The 27852-nt window shown below is 39.9% G+C and overlaps 2 protein-coding genes across 5 annotated transcripts in view; one reads left to right on the top strand and one right to left on the bottom strand.

Moving 5' to 3' along the window:
• LOC129717463 (uncharacterized) overlaps nt 1–27852 on the bottom strand; it is a 215617-nt gene that overhangs the window by 42088 nt on the left and 145677 nt on the right. The gene's annotated exons all lie outside the window — the stretch shown is intronic.
• On the top strand, nt 326–27401 carry LOC129717465 (uncharacterized). Of its 2 annotated transcripts, none has more exons than XM_055667374.1 (3): nt 326–444; nt 24171–24329; nt 24399–27401. In XM_055667374.1, the coding sequence occupies exon 3, from the start codon at nt 25048–25050 to the stop codon at nt 27373–27375; it is 2328 nt and encodes a 775-aa protein (XP_055523349.1). In that variant the 5' UTR covers nt 326–444; nt 24171–24329; nt 24399–25047; the 3' UTR covers nt 27376–27401. The 2 variants fall into 2 exon arrangements, with proteins under 2 accessions (XP_055523349.1, XP_055523348.1); XM_055667373.1 differs by having other exon boundaries at nt 24171–24337.

The following is a 27852-nucleotide window of genomic DNA, read 5'->3' as shown; positions in this document are numbered from 1 at the left end:
GATGTGTATTACAAATGAAAAAAAAAACAAATACCAACTCTGCACACGCCGTTTGAGTTGGTACAACAAGCCAACGTGCAATATTGCTAGGGAGTTTACCATTTCATTTTTGATAATTGAAAAAAAAAACAATTTTTCAAATGTCCACATTTACTTTTGAATAAATGCAAAACATTGTTTCCTTGTGTCGCCCTTTTCACTTTTGAAGCCAAAACGAAGGAAACGAGCCAGAGCAACTCGTGCTGGATGTATCGTGTGGCCTTTTTGCAAAATTACTCTCGACTTCGTATTGCGCCCCATGCTTTGTCGCTTTATGTCCAGTTTGCAGTTAGCAGTCACATCGTGCTGGTCTACGTTTTCTTTGGTGTGGGTGAAGGTTGTTAAAAAGAATTCTACAGTTAAAGAAACATTTTGGAAAACCTTGAAAATAGCAGATAACATTAGGTGAGTGTTAGATAGTTTGTCCAACCAAGGCATTTTAAATTAAAACTTATCTCACTGGTGAGTAATGTTAGGAGAGTTTTTATTGCTCACACCGGTACGCATGCGTAAAAAGAGGAACTACATTCGGGCGGGCTGAGGGCGATTTCTGAGAATTCGTTGGCTGGTGTTGCTTATTTTTCATCGACTGTGCGCAATATGGGCGTAGACCTTGCGGTGATTGACAAAGAAACTTTTCAAAAGACATGAGCGGCCACATTGAGGAAATCTTAGGAAGTTTTAGGACAATGTGCCCCTACAGTTTTCGAGAGATCCTTTTTTAATGAGTTTCAACCTGAACAACTATGTAATTTTTAGTTTCAATACAGGTCGGACTCCACCTAGAAATGCCAACAACGCAAGTACAGCACTTTATCGCTCTTGTGATAGGTAGCGATTATAAAACTTCGAAAAAATTCGAAGTGATAAATATGTGCCAACTGTGTATAAATGGTGTTATTGGTTGTAATCAAAATAAACACATTTAGATTATCTACAGTTGGAGGGTTTCGTAGTCGCAAGATTACAGAACCCGCGAGTGGTCATTGGGTTCGGTTACTACTTTTTACGTTTTTTACTTGCAGAAATGTTGTGTAATTCACGAGTGATTCACACATTTTGGGAAATTTTGGTAAAAGATAACACAGTGCAACAATTTTTTTACCTTGGCTCCTATGTATGATTTTTTGATGAAGTTTGATGCGAAAATAAATTTCCCTGAGTTTGAACAGATTTCAACTTAAGGGGCAACAATGACGCCATTTTGAATTTTTGAGAAACCGGTAATTTTTGTGGTTTTTTCGACACCATTTTGTTTTGAGGCCAAATATCAAAATTCTAAGAGTTTGTCCACATATTAGCATCCTTTCACCCATCTTTTGAAAAAAAAAACAGATCTTAATCGGACAAAAACTGACACAAAACGGTGATTCTACGAAACCGGTTTTGGCATAGTTTTAGTATATTTCACAAAGCAAAATAATATCGATTATTTCTGAGTATTAATGGTAATTCGCTAATATCTTAAAGTGGTAGTCAAATTATATTTTATTTTGAGTAAAAAGTCTCAGAAATCGAATGGTAGGTGTCTGATCAACGTAAAATGTCCCAATTGCCCCAATTCCCCTACAATACTAAAATAGGTTTATCTGCTGACATTTTACGTAGATCAGACAACTGATCAATATGTTCAAACTCGGGGAAATTTAGTTTTGCATAAAAATGGACAAGAAAATTATATATAGAAGCCAAGGCAGAAAAAAAGTCAATTTTTGTTGCACTGTGTAATGGCAGGTCCGCGATAGCAGCGGATGACAGATTTTGCACCAATGAAGAACATCTTCATGTTTCGGAGTACTTTTCAATTTTCAGAGACAAATTAAAAGGCATTCTGACGGAACGGTAGTTCTTCAGAAAGATTTTTCAAAAATACGGAAGCAATTTCATCAGATCCAGGCCCTTTGGATGCGTCCAGGCTTTTTGGTGATTTTGAGGGAGGTTTCGTGTTGAGAAAGGTACTATAGGTAAATGCAAAAAAGTCCAGGTCGCGGTTTTCTTTGGAGAATCTATACCTATAAAAATGCAGTCCGGTCTGTCTGTCTGATCCATATTAGCTCGGAAACTACCGAACCGATAAACGTGAAAATTTGTATGTAGGAGTTTTTGGGGCCGAGAAAGGTTCCTATGATGGTTTGAGACCCCTCCCTTCTCTGGAAGGGAGGGATACTGTACAAATGAAACATACATTTCTGAACAACTCAAGAACTAATCAAGCAAATGGAACCGGATTTGGCATGTTGGTGTTTTTAAGGGTAACAAATATGTCCACATTAGTTTGAAACCCCTCCCTTTTCTGGAAGGGAGGGGTTTCATACAAATGGAACACAAATCTCTGCACATCTCAACAACATACCAACTAAATGGAACCAAATTTGGCAGGTTAATGTTTTAAGGGATGAAAGATGTGTGTGTGTGTGGAACCTTTCTAGATCCCACTGTCTGGCAGTGATATAGTGAAAAACAGACAGTTGCAATTATATTTCAATTCCGCAACTATCTTAGTTTCGGGTTCTAGAAGGAGTTAGCTCTACCGACCTTCCAAAGTCCCTGTGCAGAATGACTGAGTACTTGCAGGTCATTCCGGAGTAATTTTCCAATCGGTAAACCCCGCCTCAAAATAATATTAGAATCTTACAGATTTTATTATTATTTTCAGACTTTCAATTCGTTTGATACATTTATATCACAAAAATTGACCCGTATTTAATAGCATGTTATATTTATTGACAAGAGGAGTGCCAAATAGTAAAATGAATAAATATTACCATATATACGTAGCAAAATATAACCTATGTATGTACCAAAATATTACCTAAAATCTGATGACAAATTGCTTAACTTGTAATAAATAATGTGTCAACCGGTCGCCTACGTAATTGCTACAATAAGAAAATTGAACTTAAAATAATAATAATAAATTTAAAAAAATAAGCGAAAAAAAAACATTTATTTGCAATGCATTTGCTCCATTTACGGTGGAAACAGCAGCACTGTCTGTCCACTCGGACCTGCACACAAGCTTTCATGCAAGCCTTAATGTGGAAAGCAAGCGACGCTCGTTCCAATTGTCACTTTCTATGCATGAACAATTTTAAACTACCTCCCGCATGTTTAAGATACTTATCTTTAGCCGCATCGTTTTCACTTCCTCTATCACACGGGACTCGGTAGTCCCAATTGCACCCCAAAAATTAGTTCTTTTTTACGAGCCGATACAGGATGCACTCTACACCTTCTCAAAGCAGTGTTCATCAATCATGTTTTAGGGGTTGAAAGATATGTCCATATTCCCTCCCATGTTCCCTCCCCTGGAATGGAGGGGTCCTATACAAATGGAACACAAATTTCGCACAGCTCTAAAACCAAACAAGCAAATACAACCAAATTTGGCATGTGATGTTTTTTTGGGGTCAAAATTATGTCCGTAATGGTTCGATACCCCTCCTCCTCTTCTGAAAGCGAGGGGTCCCACACAAATGAAACACGAATTTCGCACAGCTCGAGAACCAATCAACCAAATTTGGTATGTGAATGTTTTTAGAGATGACAAACATGTCCATAATGGCTCGACACCCCTCCCTCTTCTGTAAGGGAGTGGTTCTATATAAATGAAACACTAATTTCTGCACATCTCGAGGACTAATCAAGTAAATGGAACCAAATTTGGCAGGTGGATGTTTTTAGGTGTAACAAACATGTCCATAATGTTTCGACACCCTTCCTTCTTCTGGCATGTCTCCAAATACCATTTTGAAAACCATGATGGCGACTTCCGGTTTCCAAAAAACAGCGACAAATGACCATATACCAACCAATATGGGAATTTCCGGAATCGTAAAGATGCACTGAAGTCACAAATCGACCTCAGACAACATTTTGAACTGTAAGATGGCAACTTCCGGTCTCTGGAAAACAGCCAAAAATGGCCGGTTTCCATACAATATGAGCATCTTCGGAACCAGAATGATACACAGGATCTGGAATCGACCGCAGATACCATTTTAATTCAAAGATGGCGACAACCGGTTCCTGGATAACAGCCGAAAATGATCAAAAAACACCCAATATGGGTGTTTCTTAAACAAGAATGACGCTCAGGGACCAGAAATTGTCTCCAAATGCCATTTTAAAATTCAAGATGGCGACTTACGGTTTCTGAAAATTAGCCTAAAGTGACCAAATACCACCCAATATGAGTAACATCGGAACCCGAATGATGCAAGGAGCTACAAATTGACCTCAGACACCATTTTGAATTGTAAAATGGCAACTTCTGTGAACCAGCCGAAAATAACCGAATACTACTACATAGGGATATGTCCGTAATCAAAATGATGTTATGAAGCCAAGACCCTGGACACCATTTTGAATTCGAAGATGACCACTTCAGTTTCTGGAAAGCAACGAAAACAACTGAAATGCACCCAATATATATCCGGAATAGAGGTGATGCACAAAAGCCAAAAGTCAAGGATGTTGTCATTCCGATAAAACCAATCATTTCAACGATATAAACAAATCGCAAAAAAAAAACAAAAAAAAAATTAAACAGTAAAACAGGCAGAACGAAGTTTGCCGGGTCAGCTAGTTTAGTATCAATTTCCTCTCTTTCAATTTTGGATCAACCTTCACGTACATTTCCATCGAAATGCATTCGTGACGGAAAATTTATACATCTTAGTTTCGTCTTTGCGTAGGGTATCGAACGTATTTGGCAGCCCTTACTAACACGCAGAGAATCCTGAGTAAGAATCCCCAGGATACCGATTAACACGGTGACGGAATCGTGAAAGGAATCGCGAACACGATCCAGAGGATTCCCACTCACGATTCTTATTCAAGAATCCTAGAGCCATATACAGGGCATTCCTGAGGATTCTTTATTCAAGAATCTTTTTCAAGGACGCTCACGAATCCAATGTGAGGAATCCTAGAGAATCTATGCGAATTGTATGTGTTCGTCCGGGAGGTTTTCTGCAGCAAGCAGTTTGAAGAAATTATGTGGGCATGATATAACTTTATATTTTTTGTGTGGTATTGATAGCTGGGTTGAGTTGATTAGTTTCAGGTAAGTCTGGCACAACTCCAGACTGGATGATAGTAAGACCCATAATCACTTTTACAGGGGTCACATGCAACAGTATACGAGCGTTGCATGATAGTTCAGATTCCAATGGCCAGTTAGTAATCTCACCAGCACACAGCATAACTGACGATATCTTAAGAAAGCGTGCCGTCAATCACGCAATTTAACAGAATACTGTTGAAAGCTCCTCCAATATTTAGGAAAACTCCTAGTAAGAATCGCTTCGTTGAATAGGCTTTGTGATCTTTCCTCTTTGTATTTTTTTTGTGTTTGTTTCTAACCTAGGTTTACATGAATGATAATAATGAACGTTTCATATAGATCTACAGTTAGCAAGTTGTTGTCTAAACTTATATGACGGTATACCAAAATCGAATATGTCTTCAATCTTGAGGAACGTGCGAATGCAGGAAGCTAGCGGTTCGTTGTATCCAAACATAGTGCGATGAAAACTAGGTTGTTATAATCCAGTAGATCGGCTGCGTTTAGCAGCGACAAAATTTTCGGGGAGTCGATTTCACCGTTGATAATTTTACCTGTAAAAAGTGCTTGCTCCATTTTCCTGCGTCAATCAAGAGTGTCGAGTCCAAGCAGACGACAGCGATCCGGATACGGAGGCAGGTTAATCGGGTCCCGCCAAGGTAGATTTCTCAATGCTAAACGAATGAACCTTTTCTGCACACGTTCGATACGAATGGTCCATACTACTTGATTAGGGCACCAGATCATGCTGAGTTTTCAAGTAGAGGCCGTACCAACGAACAATATAAAGTTTTTGAACAGTAAGGGTCGTTGAAATCACGAGCAATTTTAGAGATGAAGCTAAGCTGACGTGTTGCTTTAGCAATGATGTTTGAGCGATGCAAATTAAAAGAGAGTTTCGAATCCAATTAAACTCCAAGGTCGTTGATCTGATCTACTCTCACAGGCTCCTGATCATCGATATGATAGTCAAAGACAATTGGATTCAACTTACGATGAAAAGTTATAACGCGGCATTTGGAGACACTCAGAAATAACCAGTTTCTACGGTACCAGCAAACAAATATGTCCAAAAGCTTCTGCATACGACGACAATACTCAACAGTACGTATTTCGAGGTATAGTTTCAGTTCGTCAGCATATACTAGTTTTACACCAACACCTAACAGCAAGGTCACGTCATTGAAAAACAATGCAAAAAGTAGAGCGCCCATATTGCTACCCTGTGGGACACCTGAGTTATTCATAAATTGAGATGAACAGCAATTTTCAAGTTTTACGCGCAGTACTCTACCGCGTAAATAGGAGCTCAGCCATGCAGTAAACTTCTGAGAGGCACCGAGTTGCGAAATTTTCTCCAGCAGTATATAATGGTCAATTTTGTCAAACGCAGCTTTTAGGTCCGTGTAAATTGCATCAACTTGAGCTTTTCGTTCTATGTTGGAAATGCATGTCAATGTAAAATCGAGAATATTGGTGTTAACGGGCCGCCTCAGCATAAAACCGTGCTGGTCAGTAGAGATATAGTTCTTTGATAAGCATGTTGCATTACATCTCGACAAAGTTTCACAGCGGATGTTGTGATCGACTGTCACGTTGAGAGAACGCCATCACAATTAGTTTTTATTATTATTATTTCTTATTACCCTGTTGCTTATGTTAATATACGGTTTACTGTTGCAAAACATTTAAACATCATTACATCAGGAATCTTTTATGTGTTTTACACATAAATTACGTGTTATACATAAAAATAAGGGACATATGTACGATGAACTGCTCACTCTTGGTGCCAGAGGTATCATTCGAAAACGCGAATTCCGGTTGAAAGAGCAAACTTGAGCAATGGGAATCACTTCCAAAGTTTGAAGGATATTCCCAATAAGAGGAAAAAGTGAAATTCAGAGAGGTACTTTGGGGTACTTTTTTTGACGATCGATTTTAAATCGAAACTATCTTTTTTCTCCAAGCACAAAAAAGCATGACCAAGAAGCCTTTAACTTCAAAATGCGCTACGTTGTGTCTCAATAGTAACATGTAAAATGTAGTTGTTACATGCCTCCACCGTTGCCATATTGGTTTTAACTTGAAAAGATATAAAGTATATTAAAAAATTATTTTGAAAACTAAGAGAATGTTTCAAAAATAACGTATCTTTTAAATAGTTGAAACCACTTCACAGTAGATGCGTTTCATAATCGTATGGGTGAACTTACGAGGTTAATAATATCATTACAGGTTGTCTCAAACATGTATAAAACATATCAGCATATAAAAGTGGTTCAATAAGAAACCAACTTTTTTGATTTTTGTCTATGGAACGTTGCACTGTGCAACGTTGCCACTGAGTTTTAAATCAAATCTGGCGAAAAAAAAAACTAGCAAAAATCTGGCACTCATTTTTGGACAAAATTCCTGGCAGAATTTTAAGTGATGACCTTTCCGACGTTGACTAACGTCTATATCGAAGTTAGGCGTCTGAATTTGAAAATCTAGTAATTCAACCAGGGAAAACCATGGAAAAGTGGTCAGGTTTTGAGCGCTTATTTTTCAGTCATTTATAATCAGGTTTTCGAGGTTTTGGCATCAATCGATCAGAAATTCTTTTACGGTTAAATTTATGTAACAAAAACAAACTATTGTTTGAGATACACTATTGAAAAATTGGTAATAATTATCGATTGTCTAAATCATACCGCGCAGCCAATCAGTACCTCTCTTCCCAAGCACAGTCAACACTAACGGATGCAATCGATCTGACTTTGTTGTTATTGTTGTTGTCACTTTCTGTTTCCGATGCTTATTAACGTTCCTTGTCATTACATTTTCTACTTAGCCCCTTCTTCTTTCTAACTAACTGACCAAGCCTGGGTATAAAAGGTACCGTTCGAACATTTCACCCCATCAGTTTCATTACTAAACCGTACCGGTTACATACGGACGCTAGGTGTTAGCAGCTGAGAGGCGGAAAGACAAAATAGTAACGATCATCTCGTGACGGTTTCACCCGTAATGCTGATAGCTGTACATGGCTACTGCAAAATACTAAAATGTCTGGAATTCTGGACGGACTAACCAGTAAACAAGAATAATCGGCAACTGGCACCTTTTGGTTCCCTGTAGTTTTGTAAAAGAAGCGTTGCAATTCCCTTTACTATTTGTTCTAATGGAATATAAGAATACGGTAGTCAACGTCATGCGGCCGTGTCTTGAATACCACCCTCCTACTATTTTTTTCTCTCGCCAAGTGTAGGCAGGTTAAGGCCAGCCACGGCCCATCTCGCAGTAATGACCTTTTTGCGAGACAACGCGGGTGAAATCTGGCAAATATCTGGCTCATTTTCAAATACCTGGCAGATTCTAAGGTTTGTCTGTTTGTCTGACGCGCAAACTGCATACTGACAACGTTGGACGTCGGTGTCTTGCTCGATGCCAACATAAATTTAAACCTGAACCGCTCATCTATAATTTAAAGCTACTCGACAGCTTGGCTTTATTAAAAAGTTAGGTCGTGAATTAAGGGACCCATATTGCTTAAAAGCCCTATACTGTTCACTTGTGAGACCTTTATTGGAAAAGGCGTGTTTGATCTGGTCTTCTTATCAACTTGCATGGACTCTAAGGATCGAACGAGTACAAAAAGATTTATCTGGTGAGCATAAAGAAATCTTCCCTGGCGGCTCTTATTGGTCTTGAAACGCTTTAACGGCGCAGGGAAATCCAACAAGCTGTATTCGTGACCAAGGTATTAAATGGAGAAGTCGACTCACCAAGAATTCTTTCTTTGCTGAATTTTCGTGCTCCGCAACGGTCACTCCGATCTGCTGGTGTGCTTGAACCCAGATTACATAGCACATTGTTCGGATATAATGTACCAGTCACTGCATGTGTTCGAGCTTTCGCTTCAGTAGAGGAGTTCTTTGATTTCGGCGAACCGTCACACAAATTCCTTCAGAAAAGGTCTTTGTCGAATACTTCATATCTGACCAAATTGCATAAGGGACGATCCATTAATGATGTCACGCAAAATTTGGAAAAAATTAACTCCCCCCTTCCCCCTTGTCACAACTTCCTTGACCCCCCCCCCTTAATTACGTCACGTTTTTAAACCTCCTCCTTTTTTGGTGATAATTGATTGAAAATCGAGAAATTTGTTAGGAATGCATTTTTTCTTAATAAGAACGATTTTACTGAAAGAAAAACTGAAACTAAAAGGAAAAGAAGAATAAAGAAGATAACTAGAAAGGCGTTTAGTTCTAAGTCCAAGGATGCTGTTGATGGCGTCGCATATCGACGACATAGAAAGCCGAGACAGTAACTGCAGCACCATTGCTGATTTTTGTTTAGTTTTAAAATAGTTTATTTGACACGGCACGATACAATTTATGTTTAACTGAGCCAAGTACATTTTTTTTTATTCTAAATTAGCAGGGGAAAGAGGGAGGCACATTTTTTGTATCTCGCGGCCGACTACGAGCTAGTGGGGATTTAAGGTGAGAGGATGGGAGTTACAATTTTGTTTTTAACTATTCTAAATCATAGAAGGTATTCCTTTGTACGTGGCTAACCAGTGATGTTCTAATTGACAGTTTTGGTCTGAGGTGTCTGCGTAAACATAAAGATGCCGAGTCTTTTTTTCAGCTTGTGACGGGAATTGTAATTTAACAAATAGATAAAAAAAAGTTTCAAATTTTAATGCCAGCATTTTTTATAAACCCGTATAGCTGTGTCATGTACTGGAGATCACCGCTTCCCAGAATGTCTCTAACGGGTACGTTCGGTTGTTTTCCTCGGGCCCGAAGCCATTCTATAAGCTCGGACCTAACACCACAGAATTCGACACACGACCAAGTAACATGCTCGATGTCCTGGTAGCCATCGCCACAAACGCAGTGATTACTGTCTACAAGCCCTATACGAAAGAGATGCCATCTAGATAAGATCCGTTAGTGTAAAACCTTTTATCATAACTAACATGTTTAAACTTATTGGAAAAAATCTTAGGGATCTCTTGGGGTCGCAATTGATCCGGGATACCAGAAATGTCTTGTTTCATGGTGGTGTCGAAGAATATAGCATTATTAGAAGTAGCTAAAAGTGCGACATTGGAGGAATCGTATGAAGAAGGATTAATATCTTGAGCCATATAGTCAAAATATAAAGTCATAAATCTGGATTGAGATTGAAGGTCGACCAACCTCTCGAAATTTTCAATTACTAATGGGTTCATAACTGTGCATCGAATTAGCAACCGGTAAGAGAGATTCCAAAAACGATGTTTCAACGGAAGAATACCCGCTAACGCTTCAAGACTCATCGTATGGGTCGACTGCATGCAACCCAAGGCAATACGCAAACAACGATATTGTATTCTTTCTAGTTTTATAATGTATGTTTTCGCAGCGGAGCGAAAGCAGAAACAACCGTATTCAAGAACTGACAATATCGGTGTTTGGTATAACCTTAGAAGGTCTCCTGGGTGAGCACCCCACCAAGTTCCGGTAATCGTACGAAGAAAATTAATCCTCTGTTGGCATTTTTGTGTCAGATACCTAATATGACAAGCCCAGGTGCATTTAGAGTCGAACCAGACCCCGAGATATTTAGCGACTAAAACCTGAGAGATCGTTTTACCCGTTAGTAGGAGCTGCAGCTGAGCTGGATTATGCTTCCTAGAAAAAACGACCAGCTCAGTTTTCTCCGGAGAGAATTCGATACCCAGCTTAAGAGCCCATTCAGACAAATTGTCTAAGGTATCTTGCAATGGTCCTTGCAGATCGCTAGCCTCTCACCAGTAATGGATACAACGCTATCGTCTGCAAGTTGCCTTAGCGTGCATGAATTTGCAAGACATTCATCGATGTCATTGACGTAAAAATTATATAAGAGAGGACTTAAACATGAATCCTGGGGAAGACCCATGTAACTAATTCGGGAAGTTGTCGAATCGCCATGTGAGAAATACATATGCTTTTCTGACAACAAATTGAGCAAAAAGTTATTCAAATTTGGTGAAAGTCCCTGCGAATGAAGTTTCGCGCTTAAAACTTCTACAGAGACAGAGTCAAAAGCCCCCTTAATATCCATGAACGCAGAAGCCATTTGCTCTTTTCGAGCAAAGGCTAGTTGAATTTCAGTAGAAAGCAACGCTAGGCAATCGTTCGTCCCTTTGCCCCGGCGAAAGCCAAATTGAGTATCTGAAAGTAAACCGTTTGTTTCGACCCATTTGTCTAACCGTAAGAGGATCATTTTCTCCTTTAATTTCCGAAGGCAAGAGAACATCGCAATCGGCCTATATGAATTGTGATCAGAGGCAGGTTTCCCGGGTTTCCGAATAGCAATGACTTTTACCTCCCTCCAGTCGTGCGGAACAATATTTAGCTCAAGAAACTTGTTGAACAAATTCAACAAGCGTCTTTTTGCAGAGTCGGGTAGATTCTTCAACAGGTTGAATTTTATTCTATCTAACCCTGGAGCTTTATTGTTGCACGACAGGAGAGCCATTGAAAATTCCAACATCGAAAATGGAGGCTCTTCCGTAGTTACTTAAAACGCGTCGCGAAAGGTTTTCTGTTCCGGTACAGAGTCCAAACAGACCTTTTTGGCAAAATCGAGTATCCAGCGATCTGAATACTCCTCACTCTCATTCGAAACGTCACGGTTCCGCATGCGCCTGGCGGTATCCCAAAGGATGCTCATCGCTGTTTCCCTCGACAACGCGTTTACAAACCGCCGCCAGTATCCGCGTTTTTCCGCTTTCATTAAGCTCTTCATCTGCCTGTCGAGTACTTCGTACTTTCGAAGCAGCTTAACAGAGCCGTACTTTCGATAGTCCTTATACGCCGAGGACCTTCGCGCGTACAGTTCAGAGCACTCTTTGTCCCACCATTTGGTAGGAGGGCGCTGTCTAATCGTTACCCCGGGTATCGGTTTCGTCTGAGCTTGAGTCGCGGCGTCGATGATCAAGCCAGCTAAGAACGCGTATTCTTCCTCCGGAGGAAGTTCCTCGTGAGTCTCGATAGATTCCGCTATAATAGACTCATAACGCTTCCAATCAATATTACGTGTAAGGTCGTATGAAATATTGATTGGATCCGGGGGAGTTGAACCATTAGCAATTGAGATAACGATTGGAAGATGATCACTATCGTGGGGATCGTTGATTGCTTTCCACTGGCAATCTAACGCTAGTGATGTCGAGCAGAGGGATAGGTCAAGCACGCTTTCACGTGCTGGAGGATGAGGTACGCGTGTCGCTTCCCCAGTATTCATAACTGTCATATTGAAGTCGTCGATCAAGTTACAGATTAAAGAAGATCGGTTGTCGTCGTACAGCGACCCCCATAGCGAACAGTGAGAGTTAAAATCTCCCAAAATCAAAAAAGGTGCGGGAAGCAATTCTGCTATATCAAGGAGTTGCTTCTGTTCAATCCGCGCGGAAGGGGGAATATATAACGAAACAAGGCAAAGGTCTTTTCCATTCATATTCGTTTGAATGGCAACAACTTCAATATTCGAGATCGAGGGGAGGTCGATTCTGAAAAAAGAATAGCACTTTTGATCCCTAAAAGTACCCCTCCACCGTGTGAGTCTCGATCTCGACGAATGATGTTAAAATCGTGGAAATTAAGTTGGTCATTTGAATTGAGAAAAGTTTCACAAAGCGCAAATGCGTCACAATTGTATGTATTTATCAAATGAGAAAATTGATCGAATTTGGAGATGATACTTCTGCAATTCCACTGTATTACAGTGATAAAATTCCTAACCTCTTCCGCCGTATTAGTCATCGAAAGATATGATAGCTGAAATGAAGGGCCAAGTTGCTGCTAGTTGCTTCAAAAAGGTTTTTACTGTAGGAAGAAGGGCAAGAAGAATATTTTGTAGGGGATCTGGTATGTTGAATGTTTTAAATATCCAGTCCACAACATCAGAAAATTTTATGAACCATGTTTCTTTTTTATCATCTGATCGAAATGGGTGCACGAGGAGTTTTTGGTGCCCCAGGAAGCGGTGGGTACTCCTGATTTGATATGAAATTAAAACCGGGAGGTACTTGCTTCGGGTTTCTTCACCGCTTCCTTTTTGTGTTGGCTTATTGGTCAATCCGCTAGGGGCTATCTTGCGACCTTTGCGAGAAAGATTAGGAGAGTTATTAATTCTCCTCTTCCTAGATCCTTCCGGCATGGCATAAGAATACCCTTTGACGGGGTCGTCAGATGTACCCTCATCGGTTGGCAAAAAGGAAAAATGGCGTACAAGCAGACGAACTCTGTCCAAAGAGATGTAGTTCGGCAGTGCGGATCCGGCGAATGTTACACGGAGGGAATCCAAAGGGAGGAATTTCTCCTTCCTTTCTTCGATGGATACTGAATGCAATTGCTTGACATCCAGTATCTTTACATCTTAAATCAGGGGGTTCTTGAAGCAGCCAACTCCGTGACGCAAAATGTCATCGACCGTGTGGCTTCCTTCGGTAACCACACCGTCGATCTCCACCTCCTTGGCCGGGATGTACACGCGGTACTCCCTCGTGAAGAGCTCGTAGCTAGCAATTGCGTTTGCTTGCTTCAAGCTACTCACGACAACTCGCAGTTTGTTCGGTCTAACCTTTGTAATTTCGGTTTACGTCCGAAAACTCGATTCTTTTTCCTTTTTGCCAACCGATGAGGGTACATCTGACGACCCCGTCAAAGGGTATTCTTATGCCATGCCGGAAGGATCTAGGAAGAGGAGAATTAATGGGTAACGGTTGCACACAATGCACAGTCTTCTAAAGCACTAGACAGTAACCGGCGAACGGCTACATAGGGAATTCGCCCTGGCTTTTGTTTTCACAGCACCGAAATCGAAAACAGAAATCACGCGCGGACCGACTATCAGTGCTTTTCAAAGGATCGCAAGTTGACTGTTAAAACACGAATGCGAACGCCTTCCGCAGTCAACTTGACTGCTCGATATAGTCAAGCGATCGCCCAGAGAAAAAACAGTCAAAGTAAAGTTGATCGTTTTTTTAGTTTCTAGGTGGCGGTCATTCGCTATGGCAGCGCTCGTTAATTACGTTCACTCTCCGATTATGTGTACGTGCAAGACACGAAGTGAATGAGGGCGGTTGGTATCATTCTTACTGTTTCGTTTTGCGTTTGTTTTCGTATTTGTTTTTGTATGTCGGATTGGATTGGAATAGAACTTTGAAATTTGTGTAACATATGACTAATGCATAAATCTGTACTTAGAGCGGGAAAAGTTGGTCATTTTTAGTAAAAATGTTCCATTACTTTATACCGGTAATACAGTCATACCTCGATATAAGGCAACTTTATTTTCATTACCGCTACGTTAAATCGAGTTACGTTATATCGAAGCAAAAATTTTTTTTTTAAATTCATGCAAGGAAGGATGCGTGGAAACCTAATCCCATCACCCATTAGTATTTTAAAACCTTTCTTATGCCCATTTGGGACAACTTTCGCATTGGTTTCATTGGTTTTAAAACTTACTACAAACAAATTTTCGAAGCAATTTATACCCCAAAAACAGTTGCTTTATCATTTATATTCAATATCAATACATCTTAAAAAGTTACGTTATATCGAGGTAAAAGTTACGTTATATCGAGTTACGTTAAACCGAGGTTGCCTTCTACCGAGGTATGGCTGTATTATGCGAAAATATGAACTACATTAAACAGCTCGCAATTTTGCGGAAGTTTTTTTTTACGAGGAGACACGTAGCGCGGAAAAAATCCGCGTGAAAAACGCGTAAGTTCCAAAATCCGGGTAAAAAATGGCGTTAATTGTAAGATCTGCGTAAAACTTCACGTGAATTCCGAAGTCTGAGTATATAAACTGGTGATTTCCAAAATTCGCATAACAAACGAGAAATTTCTGAAAACCGCGTAAATTCCGGATTCCGAGTAAAAAACCGCGTGGATTAATACCGAACTTCGGGTAAAAAACCGTGAAAACTCTGAAATCGTAAATTGGGGTAAAAAAACGTGTAAATTCCGAAATCCGCGTTAAAAACGCGTAAATTCTGAAATTTTCATAAAAAACAGCGTAAGTTCTGAAATCTGCGTAAATTCCGTAATACGCGTTAAAAGGCTTCAGTGTATTTTATCTTTTTTGAGCGGTTGACAGATTGGCCAATTAGCTCCTCAGGTAGGGTAGAAGTTGATCAGCGAGTGGGGTAAAGTGACAACTTTTATTTCGAAAGGACAATTCAGTTTTCCTCCACCAATGCATTACAGCAGTCTGTAGCAATTAGGCGGAAGTCAAATCGTTTTCAGTTTTTCGCTTAGACGTTCGCAAAAGCTACTCATTGTTGGATGAAAAAGTGTTACTCTCCCTTGCTTGACGAAAAGTTCAATGAGGTCGCCTTTTTTTACAGTTTTTTATGCAAGTTTTTTTATGTGGTCATTTTTACGCGGATTCCGGAAATTACGCGGTTTTTTTACGCAGATTCCGGAATTTACGCGGTGTTTTTTTCTTACGCGGATTTTTTTTTTTCATTTCGGAATCTGGAATTTACGCGTTTTTTCACGTAGATTCAGGAATTTACGCGATTATTTTTTACGCGGTTTCCTTTTACGCGGCACGTATCCCCCGCGTAAAACGCGACTTTGGTGTATACGTTGAAATTACATTGATGGTTTGAATGGACACTTGATCAAAGAAAACACGTGTTAAATTGAAAACTCGAACCGAATTCCCCAATTCTAAAGTTTTTATGGTTTTCTGATTGTTATAGATCAGCTGAAAGAGAGTAATTTTCTGAGCAAAACGTGGTTTTTGAGAAATTTTTATCGCTGTCCTTCGTGTTTTTAATTGAGTTCTTGCTCAAACCTGCTCAAAATCTGTTAATGAGCGAATTGTCATTTGAAAACGGGTGTTTATTATTCTTTATTTAAAAACCGACGGACAACGATAAACATTTTTTTAAATCACAATTTGCACAACTGCACTTTGTTTTGTCATTTAGTTTCGTTGCTTATCTGATTAAATCACCCATATAACATAATTTTTTTTTTTATATAAATGATATGTGAAAATAAAACACAGTTTTTTCGATGCGTTGGTTTGATGTAATCCTCATTGACCAATTTACCCCGTAACGAACTAGCCCTGTTCTACCCTATCTTCTTCCCCGCCGATGTTGTGAGAAAAACTATCTTACTCATGAACAGCGTTGCCAGGTATCCAGATTTAGCTGGATTATCCAGATTTTTGAACATATATCCAGGCAGACAGCTTTGATGTCCAATTATCCAGATTTTTCATGGATGATCCAGATTTTATCCAGATTTTATTTTCTCTGTTCCGCAAAAAGGTCATCACTTCAATTTTGGCGCGAAATTTTGTAATTTTGCCACCTCAAATTTTGCGTACCTCAAGACTTTTATCCGAAAAATTAACCTTTCACCCCACGAAATGACCGCCAGATTTTTTCCAGATTTTTATTTTGCCTTTTCCAGATTTAAAAAAAATGACCTGGCAACGCTGCTCATGAAGCCATTACCACGTGGCTTGAATGATGACTATATTGAATATCACTCACAAACTCTACTGCTAAGCGATATTCGACGCAGATGATTGAAGTAAGCGTTGGTTAATTCATTACGAATGAGGTCCCGGTTAGTAAAAATTGGCACTGTAGGTGCAACAGTATAACAGATTTTTCAAAGCCCTGCCGTCTATACAGAATACACTGTCTTCTGCAGCGTTAGGGGGTAACGGGCGCCCGGCGGCGCGGGGAGTTTGATCCGGCTGCTGGATTGCTTTTGTTTTCAGCACCGAAATCGAAAACAGAAACCACACGCGTACCGTCTGCGTACAATGCAGTATTGTTTTAATTTTTCGAACCAGTATATATCGGAGCGATTCTCGTTTGCTTCTTATCGCAACAAAAGCAGAGAAGTTAATGATTGCTGATTTTTAAAGACCATTAATATTTAGTTCCTCTTCTCCATTCAATTCGCATTCTAAATCTTCTCCACATGTTACAATAGCCAAGTATTTTTATTTGGGGACGGGACACGAGGCATATGGACGCTAGGCATATGGATGTTAGGCATAGTATGCTAGGCATACAGACGCGAGGCATAATGGATGTGAGGCATAATGGATACGAGGCATATTGCCACAAGGCATAACGGACGCGAGGCCGAATGGACACAAGGCCGAATGGACGCGAGGCCGAATGGACGCGAGGCCGAATGGACGCGAGGCCGAATGGACGCGAGGCCGAATGGACGAAAGGCCGAATGAACGCGAGGCCGAATGCGATGTTGTACGATCGCATGAGATCCAATTATGTAGTTCAGGTGTAAATATATTCCTAAAGAGTTTAAGTTGGGTATAATACTTTTCTTGAAATCATGCGGCGAAGACGCATAATCGAGGGCAAGGAAACAAGGCGGCACTAAGCCGCCGTGGTTTCCACAGTCCGAGCCGGCCGCCGACCCGCCGTCGGAAGCGGCGGCCTCTCGCACCCAAACGACTGATCTACTGGTTTGCTAGATCTACTCAAACAGAGTTTTCTTCCCTTAGTTAAGTCCGAACGAGCGGTAGCGAGTAAGGACAGCATTCGCTCGAACAGGGAGTCGGCCGAAGGCCGCGAGTGTATTGCTTTCCAAATGTCACTTTAAAACGAAATACATGTTATTGAAAGAGGTCTGTGATGATGATGACGATAATAAAATATTTCGCATGTCTTCCCCTTAGCCTTGTGTCCATTCGGCCTTGTATCCATTCGGCCATGTATCCATTCGGCCTCGCATCCATTCGGCCTCGCGTCCATTCGGCCTCGTGTCCATTCGGCCTCGTGTCCATTCGGCCTCGCGTCCATTCGGCCTCGCGTCCATTCGGCCTCGCGACCATTCGGCCTCGCATCCATTCGGCCTCGCGTCCATATGCCTCGTGTCCGTATGCCTGCCGTCCATTATGCCTAGGGTACTATGCCTCGCGTCCGTATGCCTCGCGTCCGTATGCCTCGCGTCTGTATGCTTAACGGGGTGTCATCTTTTTATTTACGTTTTGTCAAAATTTTAGAATGCATTGGATTGAGAGACACTAAAAATTAATGAAATTACGCTGTCATTCATAAACGAACATACACGGTAAAACACGGTGCATGCATCCTTAAATGACATAAAAATTGATCTTGATAGTGGTAGGTTTCTTTGCACGTTCGCTTCTTGTGCCTCAACAATCAACGCCACAAAATCGACTTTGTATTTATCTGATATTATTAGCCATAATTTTTACACTTCCGGCGTCTTTCGAATCAGCTTAAGGGAATCTTTTCACCGGCGACCTCGAAAATGAAGAAATATTTCAACATGACTATAGGGTAAACAGGTATAATACGCCCCCCCTAAGGAACATCGTCAATATTGTAGTTATGTTTATCACAAACAACAAATCTTTCATGCAGTTGGATACACTATTTTGTTGGTAATGCACTGCTATTATTTTGTTTTGTAATTACTGTTACAGAAAAACACCATAATTTTATTAAAAAATACGACAAAATTGCAAGCTTTCCAATCTACCGGGGCAAAACGCCCCAGATGCAATATAATATGCCCCTTGCAGTAGCTTCATATGGCAGCTCAGCACGCGAAGTGGAACAGCGCTTGAAGTCTCAGAAGCAAACGCTAAAGCAATGAACAAATAAGCCCGGCTAGCGGTGGGGCATATTGCCCGGAGCTGTAATGTAGCAGAAAGCATTGAATACTTAAAAGCAAATTATACGATTTTTATCGTTTCTTCACCAGATACAGCTGATTAGAGGTTCATTCAGGGCCGGATTTAGACGGTGAGGGGTCCGGGACAAATTTGTTTGTGAGGCCCTCTTTTCTTAAAACATTCAGAATAAACGTTCTGGAAGATGACGAGCAAAAAAAAAGGTCCCCTCAGGACTAGGGGGGGGGGCCTTGAATCGGGAGGCCCGGGGCATTTGCCCCCTTTGCCCCCACTCAAATCCGGGCCTGGGTTCATTTGAGATATATAAGTTCAAATACCAGGTAATAAACTTTATACGCTAGGGAAAAAAGGTTACAGAAACGCTGCAAGAAATTAGATCTGAAGCAGCTCAAATCAAAATTGATTTTTGTTTATTTTTTGCTGCTAGTGACAATTATCAAACTTGCACAGAAGGTTGGTCCTATGACCCGCTACGGATCCCCAATAGTCTCATGTCTCATTTTTTGTGTGTTTCCGAATAAATGGACTGGGGCGTTATGCCCCGGGGGGGGGGGGGGGGGCGTTTTATACGTATTTACCCGACTGCCGTTCAAAGCATAGTTGTCCCAGCGTGCATAAGGTTTGTGTAGAACATGGGACTACTATGATTGGAACGGCAGTATATGCATACGAATATGTAAATATTCTTATTGTCTGTGACAGGCAGCGTTGCCAGGTCATTTTTTTAAAAAATCTGGAAAAGGCAAAATAAAAATCTGGAAAAAATCTGGCAGTCATTTCGTGGAGTGAAAGGATAAATTTTCGGATAAAAGTCTTGGGGTACGCAAAATTTGAGGTGACAAAATTGCAAAATTTCGCGCCAAAATTGAAGTGATGACCTTTTTGCGGAACAGAGAAAATAAAATCTGGATAAAATCTGGATCTTCCATGAAAAATCTGGATAATTGGACATCAAAGCTGTTTACCTGGATACATGTTCAAAAATCTGGATAATCCAGCTAAATCTGGATACCTGGCAACGCTGGTGACAGGAGACAAAGAAGGCGATTTAGTTGATTGCGTCGATTTAGTCGATTGCGTCGATTAAGTTGATTGCGAGAAGCCACTGTGTGAATTTGCCATTTTCTATCTCTTTTTTTTCATGTCCAAAATTGCTTTGAACAATTACAAAAGATTATTTCTCTTTGTCTAAAGCAAATCTTAAACAAAAAAAAGGGATCGTAGAACTATAAGTGAATGATGCATATATCATAAATAGTTCTGAGTTGAACTCTGCGATTAGGTATGCGACTTTTTTATTTTTATTTTTTTTTGAGTTTAAATGTGATGTCACACTCAAGCTAACCCCCCCTCCCCCATATGTCACAAAATGTCACAATAATTGAAACCACCTCCCCCCTAAACGCGTGACATCATTAATGGATGGTCCCTTATCATAGGATGAATGTTTTATGTAATGACTAAGTAGAATCGTATAATCGTATAGGATTGCTTGTTGAATTTGAAATTAAGTTTGTAATGTTTATAATTTTGTTAATGACTTTAATGAGCTCAATGTAAAATTTTGATTTTGACGTATATTTCTAACAAAAGATTATGGGGTTGGGGCCTCCATGAGGACGGCCTCAAACTGGCTTTTCCTCATCCACTAACTTTCATGAAGACCAAAAAGGTCAGACAGAAATAGGTTAAATAAATAAATAAATAAATAAATGAAATAAATAAAGTTTTCAATGAAGAGGCACTGAAAATCACAATTTTTGCTAAAACTTTTCTCTCAGATTTTTCCGAATTTTCAAACCCTTTAAAAAGTTATCAGTCATTCAAAAATGCATGTTTATATGTTGAACATTGGTTTTTTATCTCCTAAAATAAAAAAAAATAGGAGGCTGGTATTCAAGAAACACAGGGGCGGATTAACGTATAGGCGAAGCAGGCGGTCGCCTGCTCGTCAATCATCGAAGGGCGCCAAATGAGTGAGCGAAAAAATAAAAAAAAATTAAAACTCGAATCATAATAATATTATTGAAATTCGGCAAGTTTAGTTGACTATTGTTTTTAGACTGCTATTCCTAAAAATTAGCAAGTTAATAAAAAATTGTAGAATAACATTAGAATTGGACTCGGACGGGCAAATACTAAGGCAAACGTTAACGAAGGATGAACAGTTCGTCGAAAAACGATCTCAATGATAGCACGTCTCCATTGGGAATGATCGAAAATCTTCTCCATGACCGCTTGCTTGGAAGTGCCTACTTCGCCACCCCCTTTTGATTGTGGAGTCAAACTGTTCGTTGTAGGTCTTTGAATCAGCGCCTTCGTGAAGATGTCCGCCAACAGCTTTTCGGTTCAAATAGGTGCCATTTGTAGGCATTCAGCTGCGATGTGGTCGTATATAAAATGGTGTTCGAAGTCAGGTTTTGAGCCATCCCTATGACACTACGGTTGTCCTCAGATCGTCACCGGTTGCACAATCGTAACACCAACATCATCCAGATACCCGGCTTATCAAATCACTCCAGCCACATCAGCGCTCAATGCCACGTGCTTCTTGCTTGACCGCGAAACTGTGGCCGTAAACTTTGAACAGGAAGCCACTTACTGATTTGCGAAGCAGTGAGTCCGTCTTAGTGTAAGGGAAACAATCTTCGTTAAATTTGACGTCTCTGGCAATAACGATTTTGCTCGCCAGTTTGTCCCTAAGCTGGTATTCGGTATTCGGAGTGTAGCCAACCATTACCGTTTCTCGGCTCTTGGGCTCTAATACCGTTTCTCTGCTGGTTCGAGATACATGTCATAGCATCCTAAAATCCGTATCCTGTCAAGGTCTGGTTTTGCGTTTATCTGCTTCTCCGCAAGGGTTTTTTTTTTCTGTGTGGACTCATCACTGCGACCAGAGCTTAGATCTATTGTGATATTGCCCAGGTGTTTTCTGTACTCCGCACTTCATATTATTAGCAGTAACACTATTGAAGTAAGTGATACGCTTGTCATTCATATCAGTGCTTATGTGTAATTTACCTTTCCGTTTCAAGCTTACTGCTCTACCATACCGAGCCTCTGTCCATCCTAACAATATCGCCTAGTTACAATTCCCTGGAGAGAACTTTCATGTGTTACTCACACCAGTTTTATTATAATAGGGACTTAGTTTTGTTAGGAGGAGAGTCAACAGGGGTACTGTAGAATCCAGAATGAAGGAAGGGTACGTGGTGGGGCTAAAAGTCCTTTGACAACCAAATGGCCTGATTCTACTAACATTCGAACCCACGACCACCCGTTTACCAAAGCGAACTCTGTAACCTTGCGGCTACGAAGCTCCCCGCAAGGGTTAAGTTTCCAGCTAAAGCCACCGTAGATAGCATCTTCATAGCTTTTGAATTAGACAGAATTGAGCTTAGCCTCTCAACCATCAGCGTCTGATTGAAGCGTTCAGTTACCCCGTTTTGCTGCGGGGTTCCATGAGTCTTGAAATAGTTGAGGCTCATTTGAAAAATATTCGCGGCCATGGTACACGGTGAGACTTTTATTTGCCACTAAGCTAACGGCTCCCAGTGCTGCTTAATCAAAGAACATGAGTCGCAGAATCCAGTAGAATCCAACTCCTTTACAAAACCAAGGGTCATCTTGTGTTTCGCAAGGTTGTTGAGAGCTTGCTGACTTGCATGATCCATACGACGATGTCACAACTTACTTATCTCGGCCACGATGATATTGGCTTGCCCAAAAGACAATACTTCCAATTCCAATGGATCAGGTCACCGTTTTATTTTGTCCTGGTCTTCGCGAACAGTGAAATGAGTCTTTCGTAATCGTACTAACTGCTTTCTTAGCAACGTTTAATTTGAAACGGATTTTTTTATAAAGGCTTCTTTTGAAGTTTGCCACATTTCAGCTGCCGTTTGATTTGACCGAGCAAATTCGAATTTTCATCCGCTGTGAGTCCAACAAGAATTGACTTGACCTTGTAGTCGGTTTTATTCCACTTCTTGAGAGCATCGTCTGCCGCCGAAGCTGGTTTTGTCTGCGCAGATGAACCTTCAACTGCATCCAAATGAAGCTCGACTCGGAAACACTAATTTTCATAATTCGCTCCGGTCAGCTGCGGGATGCGTTCCTTTGAATTGCTCATAACCTCTAGGATAGCTTCGTACTTTGACTCGGACAGACAAAGACGAACTCAGACAAATGCTAACGAACAAGGAATGTTTTATTGAAAAACGACTTTACGTCTTTTCCATGAGCACTTATTGACTTCTCAAGAACTGCCTGGCAGTGCCTACTACTCAAAAAATGCTCATAATATAAACTTAACAATGATGACCAGGGGGGCGCCAAATCGATTTTCGCCTGCAGCTCAAAATACCCTTCATCCGCCCCTGAAGATACGACCGCATAGTTGACGTAGAACTACAATAGTTTTATATTTCCTTTTGAGGCTCTGTGCACATGTGCCAAAAACGAGCGATTATGTTCAACCACATTTTTTAGTTTTTTTAACAAACCTTAAAAAGAACGGTATTTTGGTTGTTGAAGTTGCCGAAGCGGATGACCGTAATCGGTAAAACGGTTCCAGAAATATGACCGGAACATGTTCCGGTAATGTAATTATCATAATCAAAGTAACTCTAATTACTCGGGTGGTAATATCAAGTATTTGTGTCGTCAGCCTATAGGCTGGGTAATATTATAAATTCTTCAAGCGACACCTCAAATGACTTGGACCTAAAACTAGTTCATTGGTGGCCATATCTACTGTTGGGGTCGTCTTTGGCCACTTCAAAAGTAAAAAAGTCATGAAAAGTTTATTTTTGGCGTGTTGCCAAAATCGAATGTTATTTTGATTATTTATTTTCAGCACTCTTATTTTAGAAGAAAAAATATTTTCTTTAACATTCATGAATACCTTTCATTCTAATACAGTCGATTTTCTTCAACACGCGAAAAGGCATCCTTCTATACAGATCTTGATATTTTCTGTTATACTATCTGAAACAACAAGAAGAAAAAGACAATTCAAACGGCAATTCGAGTGTCTTCTGGAATGCAACAACCAGCCAAGCTTCTTTCCAAATTCCTTTTTTTCTTCTTCCCCGATTTCCTCCTTCCCCGATTTAAGGGAAAATGTCGTGTTTACGCATGTGTGCCGAAAAAAAATTCAAAATTGCTGAATCTCGGAACCAAAATAATGCCCAGAAGCCAAATATTGACTTCACATGGTACAGCCGAGCAAGACCTGAGTCTAATCAGAAGATCTATTAACTCGTGAAATTTTCCCAAAAACACCCTGTATAAACTTTCGACGAATAAATAATTCATTTTAATTTCAAAGAAATCGGGAAATTCTTTCTTTCTAGCTTCCAAGCAGCGAATGAAAAAGTATCGGTATTTGAAAACATTGCCTAGGACAGTATCGGTGAGCAGGCAGATTTGTTCAATACAGTGACAGTTGGAACAGTATTAAATTAGTTGTCACAGAAAGCCTGTACTTCTTGAAGAATTGTGAAAAAATTACTGTAAGAAAGTATGAAACAAAAGCAACAAACCAATAAAAAAGTAATACGAGCAAACTTACAACATTTCAGATCGCCTGAAAGATGATGCAAGAATATGAACCGCAGACCAAACTTGAATATCGCAATGCCTCTGGTAGGCAGGAGAACAGTATAGCCAATCAGCTAGTTTCAATAATAACGACTCCGTTTAAAATGTTCTTCGAAAGTACTGAAACTGAGGTCAGACACGAAAGACCTTTGTCTATGTCAGTTTCGACTGTGAAAAAACCAAGTAGACAGGATGTTTGGATGAATGAAAAAAAGTCACTGCTGTCTTTAATCGTAAATAAAATTTTAGACGTTTTACAACAACTGTTCAAGGGCGCAAAGAATTATGAAAACATTCAATTGTGTTATTTCCTAAGCACTCATTCTGAAAGACTAAGCTTTACTGAGTTTTGCGAAACTATGGTTTCGAACAAGTTAATAAGCTTAGAACTGCGCGCTATGGCAATGTCATTTTTGGAACTCAAAGCAATAGCAAGAGATGAGATTTATATATATTGGCATGATCATCGCTCATCGATGATATCTAGTGCAGAAATAATCACTAAACTACGAAGGAATGTAGATGACAATATATCAACTTACAGGAAGCAACTATTGGAGATAGCGCCGATCCGTTTAGAAAACTTTCTCAAGACCTGCAGCAACGACCGAATTCTCATCGTTCATAAAAATGACGACGTTTTTCTCCAATATGACTAGCGATTTGAATAGAAACATATTTCAGAAGCCGTTGGATGACCTCGCTGTTCGTTGGATTAATTTTGTGAAAGCGCTAACAGTAACTAACAAAATTTTAGTTGAAGAATTAACCAATTCGACTTTCCATCTTTTGGCGAAAAGCCTGCAAGATTTGATCGTTGACATCAGTGACAGAACAGACCACAAAGCGGAATTTCTTCTTATCAGTAACAATGATGGATGGCATCCGAACAAAAAGATTGTTTGGAAATCTAAGAATTCGTTCTCCAAATGTTTGGAGCAGGAATATTTCTTGTTCTTTGAGCTCCTGAAAAAATTCGATCTAGGTTATAATAGTTTTGGAATATGCAGCAAACCTTATATCGAGATGTTCAAGAAACGACACCATTATTTTAAACTCCGTCAACTCATGAAATATTCTGAACCAATTTTAGGAGACCGGGAAAAAAAATTATCAGAAATATCTGACGAAAAGTGCATTTGGTTTAGTATAATGCTCGAAGCTCTTTTCAGAGCTCTGTCAGCGGAATATAACTTCGATTGCTTCGATACCATTCTTCAGGGTTACGTGAAATTTGTTATTGAGACTCGTTCTGTTGGGATGGAAATGTTTCGTGTTATTACTCACAGTACAATCCGCTTCATAAGACAAACTATGACCTACATGACACAGAAAGATTGTTCCCAGATTGACCACCAAATTTTGCAAAAACAATTCAACATAATGAATGCTCAACTTATTCAATCCTCTCTCATAACAAACGACTTTCAAAGTGTGGTAAAAGAGTTCAGCATATATTGGGAATACAGGGAAGATATTATAACCGTAATTCCTAACAAAATACATCTTCCGAAGATGAAATCACTGAAGCAGGCTTTACTGGAAATCGTTTCGGTTGCGTTGGACAAAACTGTTCCTACGGAAGTCTTGAAATCCTTCTTCGTATCGTACAATAATTTTTTGAGAGTTTTAGATGAAGTTGAATTCGATTGGTATGTCAAAGCTATACCTGGTGTCAGCATGGAAACGTTAGAGGATTCAAACTTAATTAAAGTAATCAATAACAAATGGGTCGAAACATCGCGGAAAACTTATCGGGTCATAGCGGTGGAAAAATTTACCAAAGCAGTATCAGTGTCTCTTGAGAGTTCCTCATACCCAAAGCACTATACTATTGAAGTTGTACTACAATTGTTGTCGTACGTTAAGATTCAACTAACAAGAACACAGTGGAAATCAGGTGGCAAACTGTCTGAAACGGAACAAATCGATACGAGTAGAAAACTGCTTGATGCCGTGAGAACGTGTTGTTTGAAACTTAAAAAACAACCCGATTATGGATTATTCGAATTGTTCCTGAATGAACGGATTGAACCTTTCACGAATGCCATTAATAACAGTAACTATCATGCAGACTTTTCAAATCAAATCTTCTGGACCAAGAATCCGTATTCGAAATTTATTCGAACACAAAACGAAATAAACATTGACGATGCGCTGAAGTTGTTCGAAACATTGAACAGCTCATCCGAGATAGCAGTTCTACGTTCTGCTTACCAAAAATATGATGAAACTTTTCACCAACTCCTTGAGGATTACCACGATGGTCAAAAAGATTTTTTTGCAGTTTCAGAAGCATTTCAGGTTGTAAAGAAAGTTTTCGATATGAAATTCCAAAAACCATTTAACAGCTGGACTAACTATGACAAACGAGAACAAATACCAGAGCTGCTAGCAGGGTTGGCAGTTGTTTGGACTGTGAAATCCCAGGTTGTTTCAGGAACTGAAAAGTTATTCACACCCCGTAGCACTCAGATTCTTTATGTGCTTAGACTGCTGAGTGTTAATCAACCGTCTGCAGGTGTTGAAAATCATTTCACACCGATTATAGGTGAAGAAGAAAAATCATTGGTCTTAGCTATGACAGCTATTTTACTGGCGTTGACAGGTCATAAGCCTCGGATAGTTTGCAGCAATAACGATCTGGCCTCGACGATTATGAAAAACTTCCAGTACTTCTTCAGCTTGTTTAGTGTTGAAAATTCTATTATTTACGGTACAAAACATAGATTTGCCTATGAGATATTTAAAAGTACGAAACTGGTAAACTTAACGAAAATGTGGCTGGCCAAAAAGAAGACAAGAGAGCATAAATTGTTTCTCAAAAATTCGCGTAATTCAGTTCTTCTAATAGATGGCGTTGATTGTTTTGTATCTGCATTTTGTAGGCTAATTTTGACGTTCTTTCTTATCATAATTGTTGGGATCGCAATTGGCATATGGTGTCGTAATTCATAGAATGCAGGGTTTTGCAATGAATTGAATAAAATGTAAAGTTACAGTCTACCTATTTCTTTATTCTCAATATACTGAATTAAATACGCCGACAACTATAAATTTGTTTTTTTTTTATTAGTTTTTATTTACTAACCTAAAACTCCGCAGAAACTGATCCATCGGGTGAAGCAGTATCCGGAGGGCAAACCGGGTATTAAGGTTGTGTTCTTTCGGCCCAAAGCCTGCCAAGGGGGGTAAAGGCCCCGGGCCTTCCGACTTGAGGGGCCATCCTAGCCCTAAGCCACAGGCATACAACCACCTAAAAGCTTATCAGACGGGAAGACGAAGTAAAGAGCTTTTTGCCTTTCTCCTAGAGAGGTATAGCAATTACTGAAAAAACCAAAGGTATAAAAGTGCTCCGAAGGGTCGAATCTCGTATATCACTCGACCTAGTTCGAAGAGCTGAGCGTTTTCTGTATGTGTGTGTGTGTGTGTTTG

The sequence above is a fragment of the Wyeomyia smithii genome, chromosome 1 (assembly GCF_029784165.1).
Source record: "Wyeomyia smithii strain HCP4-BCI-WySm-NY-G18 chromosome 1, ASM2978416v1, whole genome shotgun sequence".
Classification (NCBI taxonomy): Eukaryota; Metazoa; Arthropoda; class Insecta; order Diptera; family Culicidae; genus Wyeomyia; species Wyeomyia smithii.
Note: the sequence above shows the minus strand (reverse complement) of the source record. Positions and strands in the feature narration are given on the sequence as shown.